Source organism: Pygocentrus nattereri, chromosome 9, assembly GCF_015220715.1.
Source record: "Pygocentrus nattereri isolate fPygNat1 chromosome 9, fPygNat1.pri, whole genome shotgun sequence".
In the NCBI taxonomy this organism is placed as follows: Eukaryota; Metazoa; Chordata; class Actinopteri; order Characiformes; family Serrasalmidae; genus Pygocentrus; species Pygocentrus nattereri.
Window position 1 is genome coordinate 19,062,305 of NC_051219.1, and position 18,952 is coordinate 19,081,256.

General features: G+C 39.3%; 1 protein-coding gene across 2 annotated transcripts in view; it reads right to left on the reverse strand.

Annotated features, from left to right (window-relative positions):
* Nucleotides 1-524: 524 nt before the first annotated feature.
* The window catches only part of plxna2 (plexin A2), a 280,254-nt gene continuing 261,826 nt past the window's right edge, over nt 525-18,952 (reverse strand). The window contains exons 27-33 of one of the 2 annotated variants that reach the window (XR_005130735.1): nt 15,934-16,033; nt 11,725-11,915; nt 11,292-11,461; nt 10,621-10,833; nt 9,919-10,069; nt 2,833-4,555; nt 525-2,344 (exon numbers count right to left, since the gene is read on the reverse strand). Coding sequence is in view for 1 of the 2 variants with exons in the window: in XM_017694224.2 (XP_017549713.1) it covers nt 4,460-4,555; nt 9,919-10,069; nt 10,621-10,833; nt 11,292-11,461; nt 11,725-11,915; nt 15,934-16,033 (921 nt within the window). In the remaining variant the exon portion in view is untranslated. Of the gene's footprint in view, nt 4,556-9,918; nt 10,070-10,620; nt 10,834-11,291; nt 11,462-11,724; nt 11,916-15,933; nt 16,034-18,952 lie in introns of both variants that reach the window. The other variant, XM_017694224.2, reaches the window with a different exon arrangement.

Here is an 18,952-nt window from a genome sequence, read left to right on the forward strand (position 1 = left end):
CATTTCAATTGTGAGATGTTTGCGTTTCCTCTGTTGGATTAAGCTGAACAGGAGAACACTGGATGATGCTGATGTCAACCCCTTGAACCAATCAGAATTAGGGGAGAATTTTATTCAGTGGCTATGCATCATAGCCCCACCATGTACAAACTGTCACCAGTCTTTGATAGTGCCTAATTGACTATCAGGGAGTTTTAAAAACTTTAAAAACCCTCAACCTGAGGAAAATCACAGTAATGCATGGCTTTAATTAAAAATGAAATGTGATGCATCCTTTACAAAAGAGTAGATCCACAATTTCAAGTAAAACTGGGCTTTGGAGAGCAGCTTGTCATTTCCTTTTTTTTCCTCTGAATAACTTGGCCTCACTGAAAGGTTAGATTTCTTTCATTTTCAGTATGAGATCAAGTGATAAACAACAAAGACAATTTTTAATAAGCTTCTTTGCTCATTTCAAGTGAAGCACCAAGTGCTGCCAATACATCTTGAGGGGACTAAAAAATGCAGCGTTGTGTGAGACGAAATAAACCATTTTTTTAACCAGTAAAATTTATTTATATATAACAACAGTACAAAGTGAATCCTTGGCTTGCAAAATAGGTGTGCTTCATATTTACAATAGGTACACAGTAATATATTATCATAACAAAAACTAAAGCAAATAAAAAAAAAGACCAAACTTTTTTAAATACTTTAACTTTCTTACAGTTTTCACAACACTTTTATAAAACAACAAGAACAGACAGCCATAAGTACTATTATCATCATGGTCATTATTATCTTTTGTATTAACTATATTACAGACCTCCAGTGTCTACAAACAAAGTTTTGTTTACAAAGTTGCGTGTAATTGAAACTTACACCCGGGTAGCTTTTGGACTGCACAAACCATTCTCTGTTTATGTGTTTGCTTATTTTCTTGTTCCTTTGAATGTCAAGATCGGTAATATGAAGAGTACATGAGTATAATTCCGTAGCATGCTACTCAATCACCAACAGCAAGACGTGAGCTAAAAAAAGCGCACAAAACTGGATGTTTGTGCCAAATGTAGAACAGGGTAGCACTAATGTTAATACCACTGCAAATCACTTTGTGTCAAACAGCTGCCTTGTACTTTGAGTTTTTATTCTGCTCTGCAGAACGATTGAGGGTAGGGAGGTGCATCTTATTGGAAACAGCATGTTAGAATATTAAATGGCAAGGTACAGTATACTGCAAGACATCTGCAATATATTTCATATTTATAGAGGTTATAATGTCTGTCAAATTAATAGTTTATGACTGGACAAGTCCATGGAATCATTTTCACAATTAGTCTTAATCTCAGCATGGGTGGCCTTGGTCTCTGCCTGGGTTTCAGACTAGACCATGGTGTCAGCTAGGGGTGATATGACAATGTGATATTGTTCTCTTGATAAATTATGTCACAATTGGTCACTTAGTGAGTACATTGACCAACAATTTAGACAGGGCCCAATTTAGAGGATTTTGCCCTGTAGTTAGGACATATGGAAATTTCACATCTTGCCGATGGGAGTGCAGGAGTTGAACTGTATGCAGTGCAGCACACTATGTATGTGTTTCTCTAAAATCACTGCACTCAGTTGAAACATCATTTTTAAAAATACGGCACTTTAAAATGTGTCTGTTCAGCATATCAGAGCTTAGAGCAATACCTATATCCTATATTAACTGGACTGTAAGGACAGGAGTTAATGGATGGATCAGCTTAAGAAGTCTACAGCTGAAATGGGCTTGTCTTGACAAGAAAAAAAAACCAGGAATACTACAAATAGCCTGAAGCAGTATGCTTTTCAGTATTTTGTGATGTCACTAGAATATGGCATGGCTTTTGTGCACAAGGGAGTTCTCCACATGATAAAATCCATGTGCATGCATATATATATACACACACACAGTGGGAATTCCCGCAGCGCTTGCCTAACTAATGTTCTCTAACTAGACCCATTAATTCCATGTCAATCATGTCACTCTTTTTATAATTCCTTTCTCTTTCCTATTTCTGATGTGCAGTCGTTTTTTTTAATCTCCTGATCTCAGTGTGCACATGACTAGCTGAGATCAAAGTGAAGCTTCAAAGCTCGAGCAGGAAACTGAAACTAAGGGGGCCTTTCTCTCTTTTTCCTTCCTTCTCTCTCACTCTTTTTTTCTCATTTCTATGCTCCTCAAACACTTGATAAAAGATAGCCGAGGAAAAAAGCAGCCACTCTTTCTTCACCTTTCTTTCCCGTTGATTTCATCCTCTCTTTACTTTATCAGTCTCTCCTGTATCTTCATCTGTCTCAGACGGAGTCAATTTGCTGAAGCAAGGCGCAAAGAACGCTGAAGAACAAAGAACAAGACAAACTTGAAAAGTCTGGTTATGAGGTGTTTCTTAGATCAATAGCTCAACATTTCAGCTATGAAGCAGAGCCTGGTTGTAGTTACCTAAAGAAAATCATCTCATTCTGTACAATGTTGATACCGAATTCTGTATTTTATAGTACAGGACTATACGGTGATGCCAAGCATGTAAAAAAATGGTCAGTCTCCAGGCCACATTAGTTTCTGCAGTATGTAAAAAGGCTTCCAAAGTGGTGCACTGTGAACTGCCACTGCTGGTAACCTTTCATGACCTTGTCTATTGCGGTTAGGATGATCACAAAAACAGCCCCACCTGACATCATGCATTAATAATGAAAGCTGTTCATGCTTGCTGTTGACGTATTTCATATTGGAGAAGGGAAGAAAAAAAAATACATGCAGCCAAGCTATCACGACTCCAGTCACCAAAAGTATTTTACAAATAACATCTTGCCGTCTTCTCGTACCGGTTCTTGACTGCAGGAAGAAAGTAGCAAAGCAGCAGTTTCAGCTACTTTCTGTCTCTTTCCCCCCGTCAATGCCACCCTGCGTCCTCACTGTTCAAGTTTGAAGGTTGTTGGTTCCCTTAATAAAGCAATAACCGTTTCAGACATGTCCATGAATCATTTTGACTGAGCTTTTGGCACTTAATCAGGATGCGGCCACTTTTTAGGGTGGTAGTGTGTAGATGTAAGTTTAGCGGTGGTCCTCGGCCAGCAACATGCACCGCTCCCACAATCCCTTGGCACTTGAAAATATGAGCGGATGGGAATGAAGACATTATCTTTTCCTTTATGAGGTACTTTATAATGCATGCAAAATACACACAACATTGGACCATACGGAAGAAGTAATACTGCCTGGTATGTAGCACTGAACGTGAATCAGTTGCTTTACTAGCTGAGCAAAAGGTCAATCTCATTGCTGCTGTCCAATCACTAGAAACCATGTAAGTAAAGAGCTTTGAAATCAGTTTTTCCAGCACATTTTGGCAAGATAATCAAGGATAAGGACGGGAGTTTGAGGGACTTCAGAGCATTAGAGAGCATTACATGCCCTCTTGTGGCTGAGATCAGTTCAACTGATCCCTTTTTCCAAAACAAATAAATCAAAGGACACAATAGTGGAACAGTTTTGTACATTCACAAACGCTTACATGTAGAAAACAGGACAAAGACAGAGACTGCAAGAGGAGAAGTCTATGAGGCTGGTCTGACAGCGTTTTCCACACCGCAGTCCTGGCAATCATGGGACACATGCTGGACATACTTTGACTCCTCGTCGTTAAGAGGTCAGTTAGCGCTCTAAAAATACAGACGATTCTTCAAAAGACCTCACAGGATCCTGAAGAGTTTCTCTGAGTTCAATTCCTTTGTATGATAAAGGTTCATGCACAGGGGTGGGTTACAGCCTCTGTTTTTGGAAAGACAAAATGTGGAAATGTGTAGTCATCATCACATTAGCCAGCGAGGAGGACTACAAATGTCTCTACGGCATTACCATTTTGGAGGCACACTGCAACAGAAGGGAACATGACTTGCGTATAAAAATAAAAATTTAGAAGTAAAAGCCATCAGCTGGATTTAAATTGAGGCATTTGCACATCTGGTTCTCTCTTGCATTCTTTTTTACACACCACCAGCAAAGTTGATTAGGAGAAGCAGCTGTAGTTGTAGTTTCCTCAAGATCTCCCAAGCTCTTTCCAAAGCCAAGCACATAAAAAAGAGACAAAAAAAATAAAATAAAATAAAAAACGCAGGTTGCCTCAGAAAGCCGCTGGGGCCAGCATATATTCTTCTTCTTCTTCTTTTTTTTTTTAGCAACTTAAAATATCTACTTTCATTCCTCTCGCAGGGTTGAAGGCAAAAGTAGATGATCTTGCAGCTTTTGCAGCTTGCAGTCTTTTCCAGTGGTCTTGCCGAGGTAACCTTTTGACTTCAAGAAAACAAAAATAACCAAGCTATAGCTGGCGAAAGGCTCCCAAAGCCAGCTGTGCCCCCTTTTTCCATTTGAGTGTCAGGACAAGGCTTTGGGTAAAGGTTTCACGTCTGTGTTTGGGTCTGTGTTCCTTCGCTCCGTCTGGCCTGGCTGCTCTCAGCTCTCCAGGGACATGGCGCTGATGAGCTGGTCCACCTTATAGGCCAGCCTCTGCTTCTTGGCCTGCTCGTCCTGCTCCAGTGCCACTGTGATCTGGGGACACAAATCAGGCGCTCATTAATATCCAGCCCATGTCCCATCCTCATCTCAGACAGACACTGGAGATCTGATTATGACGAGACAACACTTAATCACCGATTTGAGCACAGATATCAACTATCACTCTAGACAGCAGACTGCCAAAGCACTGCCTCTGGGTTATAGAAGCTACATTGGTACATTTTCAAACATTTAGACTTTTTTCAAACCTCTAATAGTCATAGTTATTGCTGGAAATAGCATTTTAATTTTATAAAAATGTTTTTTCCAGTTGTAGGTCAGTGAAGCATGGGGAACTTGTTTTTGCTGTGTGTACAGTCTTGTCTATCACAAAAAATACACATCTTTTATATTAGCCAGATTTATACTCAAGCTACTGAATTAAATCCAAGAGAACACCTGAAATACTGTAAAAAAATAATGGGAATAAGTCTGTGTTCCAATTAGCTCTGTACAAGAGAATATCACTCTACATTATTTCTGTAAAATTACTTTTGGGAAATATGGAATAAGTCTGCAGAGAAAAGAGATGTTTTGCACAATGGCTTGTAAAGGCTGTATGAAAAAGTGTGGGCACCCCTTTTCAAATTATGTTTGCACATTTTAATGCACAATTAGTGTTTATTTGTTAAGATGGGGGCTGTGTTACAACACACTTTTCTCATTTATGTTAAATATCTTCAGTTTAAGTTCAATTCTAAATTAATATAAATTGTGCGCTAAAATTTGTTTAAAAAGTGTCATGTTATAGTTTGTTCACTATAGAAGATGTGTTAGCTTACTTTTACTTAGAAAATCAAGAAAACGTAATTCGAGCAGAGGTTTAAACTTCTGGAACGTTTCTGGAACGCAGCTTCTCCACTACAGATCACATCCAAATCTATATGAACTCTAATTGTTTCCACTGTTGATTATACACACCTGAATATATTAGAACTGCGTGGATGTAAAATTGACTTTTCAATGTTTAACTTATAAGTTGTCTGACCAGTGGTAGGATGGTCCCCCCTTTAGATGTGAGTCTTGGTCCTCCCGAGGTTTCTTCCTCCTCCAGCTCTGAGGGAGTTTTTCCTTGCCTCAGCGCTCACGGGGGTTCTGTATATTCTGTATATTATGTTCAGTGTTTTGTCTGATTCTCTGTGCTGTGATTCCCATTTTTGTAAAGCTGCTTTGTGACAACATCAGTTGTAAAAAGCGCTATATAAATAAATTTGATTTGATTTGATTTGATAAATATGGCTTATGTACGCATATGTATTTTTCATCATAACAACATGGAGATAGAATGCACTGCTTAACATATCAATCAGAAAATATCCATTAACTGCATTAAAAGCACCTTCCATCTGGAAGTGACCATGATTTACACTGCTGTTTACTGGCTAATATCACCTTTATGTTTTAGTCTTTAATGATATGAAGAACGATTTTCATTCCATTACTGTTTTGTCCAAGAGAACAAGCAGATATACCCAGTCAGTCCTGGGATTTGAATCTGCTACTTTCCAGCCATTGCGCTACCAACCCCTTACCTCTTCTACCACTTTGCTATCAGCCATGTCTTTATACTGGCAAAAAAGCAAACATGCTAACTTTTATGTGAATTTTGATGATTTTATTTGATACTTGCCATTTCCATCGGTCCATTTTTATTTAATATTTTAACCAATTAAAAGAGATGGCTACTATTGCCATTGTTTTGGCCTTTCTTATCAAGCAGAAAAGGTCAAAAGTGATCTAACGTGTTGATACAGTTTGTAAATGGAAATGTACAATTATATTTAAACAAAATGACAGTCTGTGACAGAGGTGTAGAATTTTCACCATAAATATTGGTTGAGCCCTTGATTTGGTGTTAAGGATTACTGTAGGAGGAAGTTCTCAATATTGAAAACTGCTACAGGATTATATGCTAGAATTCATAGGTTACATAATATGAATAGGCCAGTATCACCTGCTATCAGAAAGAGAGCACAAGCAGCAGAGTTATCAAATTGAATGCATGGCACTGATGGAAATGCTGACACATGGTAGCCGCTGGCCACTGCTGGATGTACCGAGACTTTACGGCATTAATATAACATTAAGGGAGAAATGTCATCGTCTCTGTCTTGCCAAGAGATCAAGAGAAACTCCCATGGTGCCATTTGTCTGTTTCATCTGTCCATTCTGTCCCTGGTGGAGTTGAGTATAGGCTTTGACAGGGTCTCCTCTCTCTCTCCAGGCTATGTCAGAGTAACACCGGGGGAAGTGACATCGCGACTGGGGACCGTTGCTCATTTGCATATCAAAGAGGAGGAATAATAGGAAACTGACTCATCACCAGAACTTTCACAGCCAAGATGGAACTCATACTGAGGCTGCTTTTACCGGAAGCCTTTAAATTTGGGGACGTTTGACTGCTCCACTGGGCTAACATGGACCCATGTAGTGTGGAGGCAGCTTTTCTCATCAGTAACTTGCACTAGAGGGAGACCTAGAGAAGGACTCCTAACAAACATTCAGACCTGCTAGACCACCAAAACCCTCATCATCAGACTTTAAGAGATAGGAGAAAATCATGCTCAAACCTTCATCCAGAACTTTCAGCTGTCAATAAGGCATTGTTGAGAAAAATAATGTTTTCAAACAAAAAATTAGAAAATCTACACTAGAACACCAAAACTGGCAATCTGGGAGAGAAATGTTAATAGACTGATGAGACTAAAATTGTAATTGGTGGCAACTGGATCATGAGCAGCATAAAACACAACCAACTTCTATGACTGAACTGTTTACCAGAAAAATATTCCTGTAGATTTCTTTGAACAATTGAAAGCATGTGTCTCAAAAAAGAATAAAAGCTGTAATAAAACCAAAGATGGACACACAAAACACTGAAAAGTTTAATATTATATTTAATTGTTCAGTCTGATAAATTTGCAGTTTCTGCTTTTGTCTTGATGGTTGTACTTAATGGTCATTCGGACAAGAAATTAAATAAAGCAAAAGCTGGTCTCTGACTTACTGAAGTACTGCAATTATTATCGATAATTATCCATTTCCAGTGACATGGAAAAATACAAGAGACTAAGAGTTTTGCTGTATCGACAGGCCTAGTGGCCAGTCTAGAGTAGTATGAGACCACTCTAAGATCAATGTGTGTGAGTGTCAAGGATTGTACAGCTGTCTGATACCTCTTGGAGTGTTCTGCCCAGTGAGCAGTGTATTAAATACACAACAGAAGCAATGAATCTTTTATGTCTGTGTTCACAGCTCCAGGCTGGTTGGGCTCCTGCACTGCACTCTTTTGTGTTCTTCCTGCTCCAGCACACCTGATTTAACTCATGAACGGACTTGATGGCTGGCTGATCACTTGAATCAGGTACGTTAGGACATTGAAGCTGCGAAGCTGTGCAGTGCAGGGGTCCCTCAGGGCTGCGACTGGAGAAACGCTCTTTTTTATTCCAGTGGAGCCAGAGATGTTCTGCATCACCGGGTAAGCCTAAAAGACACTAGTATTTTGAGCTAAATGATGGGTATGTTACTTTTTCCCTTTCACACATGTATGCAATCTAAGAGGTCTTCAGTACTACAGGCTGATCTTCTATGGCCCTAATTGCACTTGATCGTAAAACCTGTTGGCAGAAAATGGGCAGATGCTTCAGCACTTGCCCACTAGCTCCTAACATAAATGTGTTTTGAGTCATTGAGTTTATTTATTTATTTTTTTGCCATTTTACTATGGTATGGTCAACTGTATGCCACAGATAAGACAGAGATGTGACATGAGACAGAGATTTAGAGTGCTGTATTATTCTTTTAATGTAGTCTTAATTCCCTTCACTAATTATCTTCACTAACCTTAAATGCAAATTCTGAAGAAATGAACTGAACTGTATGGCAGATCTATACAGGAGTTTCCAAATCTCAAGTTCAAAAAAAGACTATAGGATGTAGAGAGAACAGGACTCTAAACAAATGATCTGGTAAACCATCAAAACTGTCCCCATCAGATGAACAGTATACAGCACAGGTCACTAATAGATGGACTATAGTCCGAGTCCAGACCCAGACGCTATTCTATGCGGACCTGGGTCTGTAAATGATAAATTAAGGAGAAATACTTAATTTCGACAGGGTGGTCCTTTTTTAATTAGTGTAACTTTTCTAGCCTTTACGGTAGTTTTAGCAGCTGGAGACTCACAGACCAATTGCATGCGTTGTAAAAATCACATGTGAAGCTACTCAGCCAATCAGACCTGCGCATTACGTTCAGCACTGAGACTAGAGTGAGTGGCACGCACACACAGAGGAGGGGCGAAGCGAGACATAGCAGTTGGAGAAAAAAGTGAGCCAGATTCTTTTACATGACGGCTCTAAAAACTGAAAACAAATAAATATTGATGAAATATTACTGAATTGCACTTTATTTGATTCGACTTTCAGTTGTTGACTGTATAAGAAGTTGATATAACTACTACTTCAGTATACTGTATATGGCACTGAATAATATTGCAAGTTAGACATTATGAGGTTCCGCAACCTTGCTTGAGGAAATCTCCTTTGACTGGACTTTATTGAATTTTAATTGAAGACCTCTTGTATACAGTATAAGTAAAGCTTTCATCATTTAGACAGAGGAGAAATTCAAGCTCCACTCTTGCTTCAGATCTGACAAAATGTAGAAAAGAAGAAAACTCAGTTCTACGGGTCTGAAAGTATGTGTAGCTGTCCAGAAGCTTCTGCCAAAAAGCTTTATCAAACATCAAAAAAAGAAGCTGCTGGTGTTCTCAGAACAATGAACTGGCCACAACTTCTAAGACTGAACTTTAGAGGTGTGGAAAAATATCTTTGAAACTGAAATATCTTAGAAACTTTGAAAAACTAAAAGCAATACTTCCAGACAGAAACAGTAGTAATAAATTTCATCCAAACTTTTTTTTAGCCTTTTCACTTGCTTCTCATGAAGTCAGTGTCTTTTTTAGTGTAGGGGACTAGCCAGCAATAAGAGAAAAAAGACACATGTGCATGAGTGAAAGAGAGACAGAAAGAGATAGAGCGAGAGAAACAGAAATAGAGAAATAGACACCATGTTGGCAAAGTAGGGTCTCTGGACTCTCAGTGCTCCTTTCAATGCAGTGTAATGTAAAGGTCAGGCTAATGGGTCCCCAAAGTGGAGCTGCCATTATGACTGGAACATCTCCATCGTGAGGCCCACTCTGCTGCACTTTGTGTAGAAGAGCCAGGCAGTGATCCGGCTGTGTGTAATCTTCGTCATCAGAGCCCTATTCATCCTCTCTCTTTACTCTCTTGCTCTTTTTGTATGTGTGGATGCATGCATGTTGGTGTGTGTGTGTGTGTTTGCAGCAACTCACTTCTTCGCTGTACTTGCTGACGTAAGAATAGATCTCATTCAGAGCACTCAGCATGTTGAACTCATTGGAGTGGAGCCGTGCCTGCTCGGCCAGGTATGCATTCATGTCCTGGTCACTGATGGCTGGCAGCCTGCTAATGTCAGCGTAGTACCTGCAGACACAGTCAGAGGTTGATACTGTTCAGCACAGACAGCAGATATTTAGTAAATACAGGGAATCTATGTTTCAATTTAAAGTCAAAGTTTGATGTTGTACCCTCCCCACCAACTTGTGGGTCAAAAAGATAATGTCAGGAATATCACATCTATATTTATTAGCCTCTGCATCAGAGGCTATGCTAGCAATGAGGGGGATTCCCGATAATTGTACGGCATACTTGCATAATTACAATGCTGGTCACTGTACTGAGACAACAATGTTGGATAAAAAGAAAAAAAGGATAAAAGAATAATCTGACAGATACAACACTGTGCTACAGAATATCATGTTACATGACAAATAGCATATTAAATGCTAGTTTTAGGCCTGAATTCTGCTTTAATATTCTTACCATTTATTGCAGATGTAACACCACTATGAGTTTTGTTGTTGGATCTGATCCAAATTTTCACTGTGGAGCCATAAACAGCTATATACAAAATTTCCGGAATAATCTTTACTACAACAAAATAAAGTAACAAAAAGCCATGCTGTGCATCTCACCTCTCTACCCAGTTTTTGTAGTTAGGGATGTCTTTAGCATATAACAGCTTGTTGGAGGGCGAATCTTTTCCAAGCCTGTGTTCTGAAGTGGAACATGAGTCCATGAAAGTCTGGGCCACAACAGACAAGCAGGCATCAGTAATGCTGCTCTTGTGGATGTCAAACACAAATTGAGGATTCTTGATGACGTTCACCCAAAATCGCAATGGAAGGCTGAAAAAGAAAGACAGAATGATGGCGACACTGCTCCACATGCATAAAGAGTCCTGTTTGTCAAGCATACTGTCTCAACAAAACCTTGTATCTTCAAAATGTTGAATATATAGAAGAAAAAAAAATTCCTAATTGAATAAAACTAATTTGTTTCTAAGTATTTCTGGAATATTATAAAAGGCAGCATTTTCAAATACTGTAAAAAAACTACAAAAATGAAGATCCATTTTTAAAATTGTATTTATGCTTTTACACTATTTCAAAGAATACAGCTATCCCTTATATTGTATGAACAATCCACAGAAAATGGACCAATATAAATAATCAGTGGAAAGTACTTAAAATAGAATCTTATATTAATGTGCATTCAATTTAAGACAGTGAAATTATCCTGAGGATGCAAATTAAATGTAATTTTAATCTTGTATTTATTTAGGACCACTGTCCTTCAGCCTTACCAGTTGCTTTTCCATGTGTGGCGCACATCCATGTCGTGGATGCCATGCTTATCGGCCTGTTCATCCAGGAAATCAAACATGTACTTGATGGCTAAGGGCAAAGCACTGCCTCTGTGGACTGTGCTGAACAGAGTTTCGAACAGATCGTCGACAAACTTCTGCAGTGTTCCCTAGGTTAGCACCGAAAGAGAGTGTCTTAGTGTACATACACACACAGAACTTTACTGAATACGAATATGAAAGAAATAAGAAGTAGGAAAATACTAGCACATATAGATTTCAAAAATACAAACTTAAAGCAGCTGAGTAAATATTCAGATTGATCACATAAGCTGTGCTGAAATGGCCTAATGTCTAGAATCATATGCAGCACAAAGACACCTGATTGAGAGTGAAGAACACTTCTACAGTCAAGCACAGGCGCAAGTGTTACCTTAGTAGCTAGCAGACGGGTGAGGTAGATCTCGGACACCATCTTGCTGCCTCGGTCGCCCTCCTTTTGGTCTCCGTGTTCATGGTTCTTGACCAAGTGCCACACCTTCACCCCACTCTCCAGGTCTGGAGTGATCATGGGGGCTCGTGAGCGCAGACTGTCTGGACTTCCAGTATAACGGAAAGTCGAGTCTGAAGAGAGACATCACAGTTGATGCAAAAACACAATTTACAGACAAAAATAAGCATTCTTATATACACTTTCTACAACAGCCCTGGCCAAGATATTATTTTAGTATCGACTACTTTGACAGAGTAATCACACCCTAAAGTCCTTTTTTAAAAAATAATATATATATATTGCTTGTTAATATTTAATGCTGAAATCACTATTTACTATGGGTGAAATCCCTATTTCACTATGGGTGAAAACATTCAGGTTAGAGCATTAGAAATTATGGCTTTTACACTCAAATAGTACAATAATGGTAGATGGGGTGTGCAGCTTTGACTGAATACAAATGGCTCTCATGTAGACAAACAAGCACTGTTTGTGTGTAGAAGCCATTATATGATGACCTATGTAGGGTACACAGATAGAGTAACAGCAGTCTTTGCACTTTAGTTCCAAGTGGATGTTTAATGTTGTGAAAATAGCTGTCAATGACTTACGACACAGATACAACCAACTGAAAAGCACAAAAAACAAATATAAGAGTTTGAGGTGGAAAGAATTTTTGCACAGTAGAGAAAGTTGTTTAAGCTCAACCTGTTCAGCAGACACTACTAAAAATGACACTACCACATGGTCAAATCACAAGATGCACATTTATGCATGAGCATCACCCAACTTTAATCTCTTCCCCTTTTATTTAATCACAACTCATTCCATAACCAAAGCCCCCTGTTGGATAGCTGTATGAGAGTGGATTACTGTCATATAAGTGAAGAGCTGTAGGGATATAGCTGGAGAGCTGTGAGAGAAAGGGACAGAGATAGACACCTTTCCATGTGAATGGCGTATTACACCAAATGGAAGAAAGAAGCAATTCACCTCTCTTGTTTTTTTTTCATTAAATACACCATTGACTGGTCTTCTTTTTCTCTCCCTTTCCTTCTTCCTCTTTCTGTTTTTCCTTCTCTCTCTAGAGGATTGGTCTCAGGCTGATTGCAATGAGCTGATTCTCTCCCCACTCTGATCATTAAAGCTTTTATAATTGGCTCTTCCTGATGTATTGTGCATCTGACATGCTTTAAGAGCACATGTCGTTCCATCTAATCAATGCATCTAAAGATTTCAAATAAGTTAAGCACTCCTCATCTTCTTCTGTTAAGCCATCAGACTCCATCACACTGCTAGCAATTAGAGTTATGTCTTTTTACCTCATGGCAGAAAGCTCTCTAGGGAGAACAGATCAGTCTCTACATTTCCTGCTTGCTCGCTCACTCTCTTTCTATCTCGCTCTTGTGCTTGCATTCTTTACTTGGCTTCAAAGAGTGCACAAGACAACAAAGCAAGGCAAATGGCCTCGGTCACATTGAGGTTTTAGTGAAATTCAGAGTGGATTGCAGCCATAGGACAGAGCTAAAAGGAAATGGATTTGGCGATGAGGGAAAGTGCATATGTGTCTGCATGTGCAAAGTAGGACTTCGAAATCTCAAGCTCCTGCAAAGTCCAGCCTCTTTCCCACTTATGAGCAATAGAATGACTGCTAAAGTGTGTTTGTACACATGTCCTTATTAGGACTGTATATTTCATTTGTTAATCATTATTGTGATATTGGCCCTTGCAATGCTGATACTGCAGAAGGCTACAATATGTAAATGCCCTAAACACAATGTTTATTTACATTGTGTGCTTTGAACAGAGCTAGAAACTTGTGAGAAAAGCTGACTATCTCTTGACTCAGACTTACGACAGACAACCTCTATGTGATAAATGAATAAAACCTTTTGTTTTCTACCTTATATATATGACTTTGCCTGTCAGTTTGCTACACCACACAGTCATTACTACAGTGCTATTCTCCTGCAGCTTGCAGCAGTGCCAGGTTTGAGTAAAGCCTTCAGACTCAGTAAAAATGCAGTAAATACAATGTTTAAAGGAAAAGGGCAAACCATTTCTAAATGGTTAGCCAGCATGTAGTCTGGATAGGAAGTATGCTAGCTACTGCATTACCTAATTCAGCTGAAGTTGGCAGGCAATCTACCTGAAATTTCAGATCAGATCTGATTTTTTTTACAGCTTACTAAAAGTTCAACTGCATTAGCTATTATGCAAGCTATTAAGCTATTATGCAAGCTATTAAGCAAGCCACAAAAATAAATAAATAAATAAAAATAAAAAACCCTTAACCAGCTGTTTCAGGTTGTTTTGTCTCTGCATTTACTGTGTGTAGCACTTCAGTTCTGTTCAAAATACAATATATGCCGTTTTTGGTGGTGGACCAGCTATGCCGGCCTATGCTGTTTTTTTTTTCCTAGCAGGGCCTTCAAACCTAATAAGTAGGGGTATAGTAGGGTTTTAGTAGGGAGTAAGATTTAACTCCCCAACTCAGACTTGCATGAAGTCAGTATCTTTGACCAAGTTTCAGATAAGTATTTCTGCAAGTGATGTGATGAACCATGAAAAAGATATTCACATAAACCAACAAATGGAAATTATTTTGGCCAAAATAATGTAGATCATTCTTTGACCATGGAACTTGGCACAAGTGATTCAGCAGTATGTTTTTACACAATACTGCATTACTAGCATTTTGTCCATAATCTGCTGCCCTAGTCTGTATGTGCACATATTTAAGAGTGAAAGTGAAACTCCACACAGATAGTGTATCTTTGCTCCTACTTTGCTTGAACTGTGCCTTCCCTCACTCCACCACCACTCAGGATCTTGTGAGGAATGTGCTATTTTGGGCTGGGGTACTGGCATGCTAAATTGAGGCAAAATGCTAAGTGTTGAGCATTAAATTGATATGAATCAATCAGCAGGTGCCTCGTCGCAGCTGTGCCCAACGTGCCATGCTATGACTGATGAGCACCAGGGCTGAGAGACCTGCTCTCTGTGCACCGTGCACACACACACACCGTAAAATTAAAAAAGAAACAGTGCTCTGCTTTGCCTCTGCATGGATATTTTATGACTTTCCTAAAATATTCAACAAGCCCTTTGTAATAAAACAAGTTGAAGTACCCCCTTGCAACCATGAAAACTACTAATGCTTAAAAGGTTGCAGGGGATGTAATGGAGTGATGTGAGGAGCTAAATGAAGTGTGAGGCTCACAAATAATGGCTGGTTTTCAAAAAGCGTCAGGGTTTCTGGCGTGAAATGTCGTTTAACAGGTGCTGATTGAGTTTCTAATCTGTCTGAATTTCTCTCCTTTTGAAATTTTCCCTTTTGTTACCTGCATTTTAAATGTCAGTGTGTTTGTAAATGATAAGGGAAGATAATTATGTTTGTTAAACTGCACCTAAGTGAGAAATTCATTCCAGGGCTTTGATTAACTCGGGTCTTTAATGTGGCTGCATGGTAGGACACATTTCACACTGATCCAGCCAGTTGAAGGTGGGTGACATATTTGCGTGAAGCTGGCAGTGTTGCTAAGTGACAATGCGCACCGGGCTCTAGCCAATCAGAGCTGCGCTATTTGGCTGTGTATCGTTTGCGGCTTTTGCCTGTGCGAAGTATCATTTGCAGCGCATAATTAGCAATCAGAGAATGGCCTGCAGCTCCGTGTTGGAAAACGAGAGAAGACCAGATGGGGAGCCCTGTGGCACTCCCTCAGAGCTGCGCTAAGGGAGGGCGCTAATGTGTATATGTGCCCATCACGGCTAGCGTCCAAAGTCAGCTGAGGAATCAGCATTACTAGGCTTTTTTGGAAAATGCTAACACCTCTCTCTCTCCCTCTATCTCTCTCTCTCTCTCACTCCCTGCAGCCTCCCCAGGGCTTCCTCTGGGCTGTAAAGCAAACTGCAGCACACATGAGTAAACACTGTCACCAGAGCCATCACGTAAAGCTACAGAGGCAGGCACAGTTCATGTTACATACCTTTTATGAATGTGTTTTTCAGGAGGATTTTAGCTTTGTCTGCATTTGTGTGCATTAATATATGCCAATGGCAAATCATCTTCAATTTATTTTATATAAATGGCAATCTTTCTCTTAGAATGGGATCGGAATGGTTTTGTCAATGGCTCCAAACACTCACCATATCTGCTGATGGATGTGCGAGAAATGCTTGCTGAGGGAGGAATGTTGTAGGAGGATGTTTGCTTCGGCACCAGCGCCACCACACAGCGATCTGAAACCTGAGGAGAGAGAGGGTGTTATTCATCATTATTTAATCAAAACCATCATACAGTGAGCCTGTTGGATACTGTATGCAATTTCAGCTACCAAATGAAGCATGAGATTCGTACAAAAAATAATAGAGCAAAACCTTCGATAAACGATATTGGAGATGCAAAGATAAGCTTCATGGTTTCACTTAGAGGTTGCAGCAGTGCCGTTAACTTAGAGTCGAAAGGCGTTTTGCTTCACAAACTCTCAGTGCAGTTTGAGATAATTAGGAGAGCAGTGAAGCGAACAGTTTATCTGCTGATAAAACAAGTGAATGATCCTTCAGTGCTTCAGCTGTGGACACATTAGAGCCGGCAGACCTGAGCAGAAGCCCAACCCTATGACAGTGCATTAGAGTCTCCTCATTGAAAGTCCCATCACTCCACAGTCCTCAGTGGACTTAATGACTGGAAAAGAGGACAGCGGAGCTGTAGCTATCAGCGGAGAGACAGCGGAAGAGAGAGAGCGCGAGAGACTGAATTTCACTGATGTCTTTAATACAACATCACTCACAGAGAGACAGAAAGACAAAGAAAGAGAGAGAGAGAGAGAGAGAGAGAGAGAGAGAGAGAGAAGGATAAAAGATGGCCTAGAGCATACAAATGGGGAATAAGGTAAGGAGGCAAGAAACATATAAACGAAGATAATAGCACTGGAAAGAAAGCAATACGAGTCAGAAAAAGAGAAAGGCCACCGATAGAAGTGTAGACAACAGACACTGAGACTGAGGGGATGGAAGCATATATTGATTGAGGGGTAGAAAGCTGGAGGAAAGACATGGGAGATAAGGACAAGGAAATAGGAGCTTTGTACAGTGCAGAGGTTAAGCTCTGCAATTGGGCTTTTTTTTGTTCTATGTAACTCTCTTGGAGTCACATCTGAAGAATAGGAATCAGGCAGTAGGGCAGGTTTTAGCCTCATTAAAGACCACAAACTCATACCACACTTTGAATACAAGCCTTACTCTTTAACTCTAAAAATTAATAGAAAGAAAAAAAATTTGTATACAGACCTTGTCTTCTTCTAACATGGTTTCTCAATGTGTTTATTTTGATATGTAAAGAATATGATCTAACAAACCCAAAAATCACAAACTACCATTTTGGGCAAACAAAAAGGAATAAACCGCATTTCAGTTGCCTTTTATTGTTACTGTGATAGGATCAATCAATAACAAATTTGTATTAATCTGAATTCATTTAAAAAAAATATATATTTTACCATTATCAGCATTACACATAAAAATTCAAGTGCAGATTCACTGGTGGATTTGGATAGTAAATAAAATAGCTGTACTTGTGTTGTAAACATCATTACCCCTAGTTCCTATCAGCACCACTGTAAAGAAATCAGTAAGTCAGCAAGTTTCTCTACAATGAACCTTTCTCATCAAACCAATCTGAGTGATGTTTACATCTCAACATTGAACAATGCAGACATTATTTTGAAATTGGTAGAGTTTCCCTTTACTGTGTCACTCACAGTTCATATCACATGCATCTAACAATAAAGGCAGCACTACGTTTCACTCATATAGTGATAGAAAACATACATTTTACTTTGCCCAACATGGACATGGTATGCAGCTTGACTACTTTGGGGAAAGATTTTAAGGAGTTATAGAGGACAAAGCCAAAGTCTGTGAATGTACAACGTGAACTTGCAAGGTTTTTTCTGCTGCAGTCTGTCTCATTGTCTGTATGAAAAACTCTGGTCATTCCTCAGCATTTCAATGACAATGTATATAAAGTGGTCTTATCAGACATGAAAAGCAGAGCAATGCATGACGGTGAATGATTCCTCCTTTCAATTCCTCTCAGCTGTCCACCTACTCAGAGCATTTATATCAACGAGGTCTTTCCTCTTCAGAAACCTAGAAAGCTCTCTATGCTATTTCTAGTGACAAGTGGCTAATCATGGGTTAAGTGTTTCTAATGACTGCTAGTAAAGGCAAGGTGATTCCATTTCAAAGAGTGGAGCCCATTTCTTTAAAAAAAAAAACAAAAAGCATTTTATTTAGATAAACAACTCTTCAGATCACTGGCTTCTGGAGAACCCTTGTCTTGCACACTTCCTCTTCAACTCAGGAGGGGCTTGTTAATAGCTTGTTAATAGCTGATTAATTGAATCAGGTTTGTTGGAGCAGGGAAAACAAGAAAATATGCAAGAAAATGGGCTAGGGCTGAGAACTATGGCTTATCTTGACATCTAACTTTGCTAATGGTTTTTCAAGTAATGGGAGAAGAGGGGCCATCAATTCTGGACCTGGAAGGCCAGAGTCCAGCACAGTTTTGCTGTTTCCCTGCTCAAACTCACCTGATTCAACTAAATTGTTAATTACTAGATTTATTTGGCATGTTAGAAAAGGGAAATCACCACTGTGCTGGACTCTGGCCCTCTAGGACTAATTGATGATCCTTGTGCTAGAAAATACATACACAAGTTGCAGTTACTCTCAATTTTTAAAGCAATGACATTAAACTTTTTCAAGTTTTTTAAATGGGAGATTATTACAGGAAAACATGGCACGTCATGGCCATTTCTACATTTCTAAAAATACATCCATATACAAACTGCCTCAGACAACCACTGATTTTACAATTCATGAAGGGAGCAATTACCAGTTTACCAGTAGCCCAAGTAGCCTCACATTGATAGGTAGGGCTCTAACTGACCTCTGGACACGATTTCAGTGGTTTATATGTATTATCTATGGATGTGGCTCATTAGAAACCAGAAAGGCAGGAGACTGTGTGAAAGAAGGAAGAATAAGGTTGAACAGTCTTGAGACTCTCCATTGTTCACAGCAAGCTGCAGAAAAGTCCCTTTTATGGATGGAAAAAAAAGAACCCTCTCTCATCTCTATAATAGAGTCCATAATCTCTTAT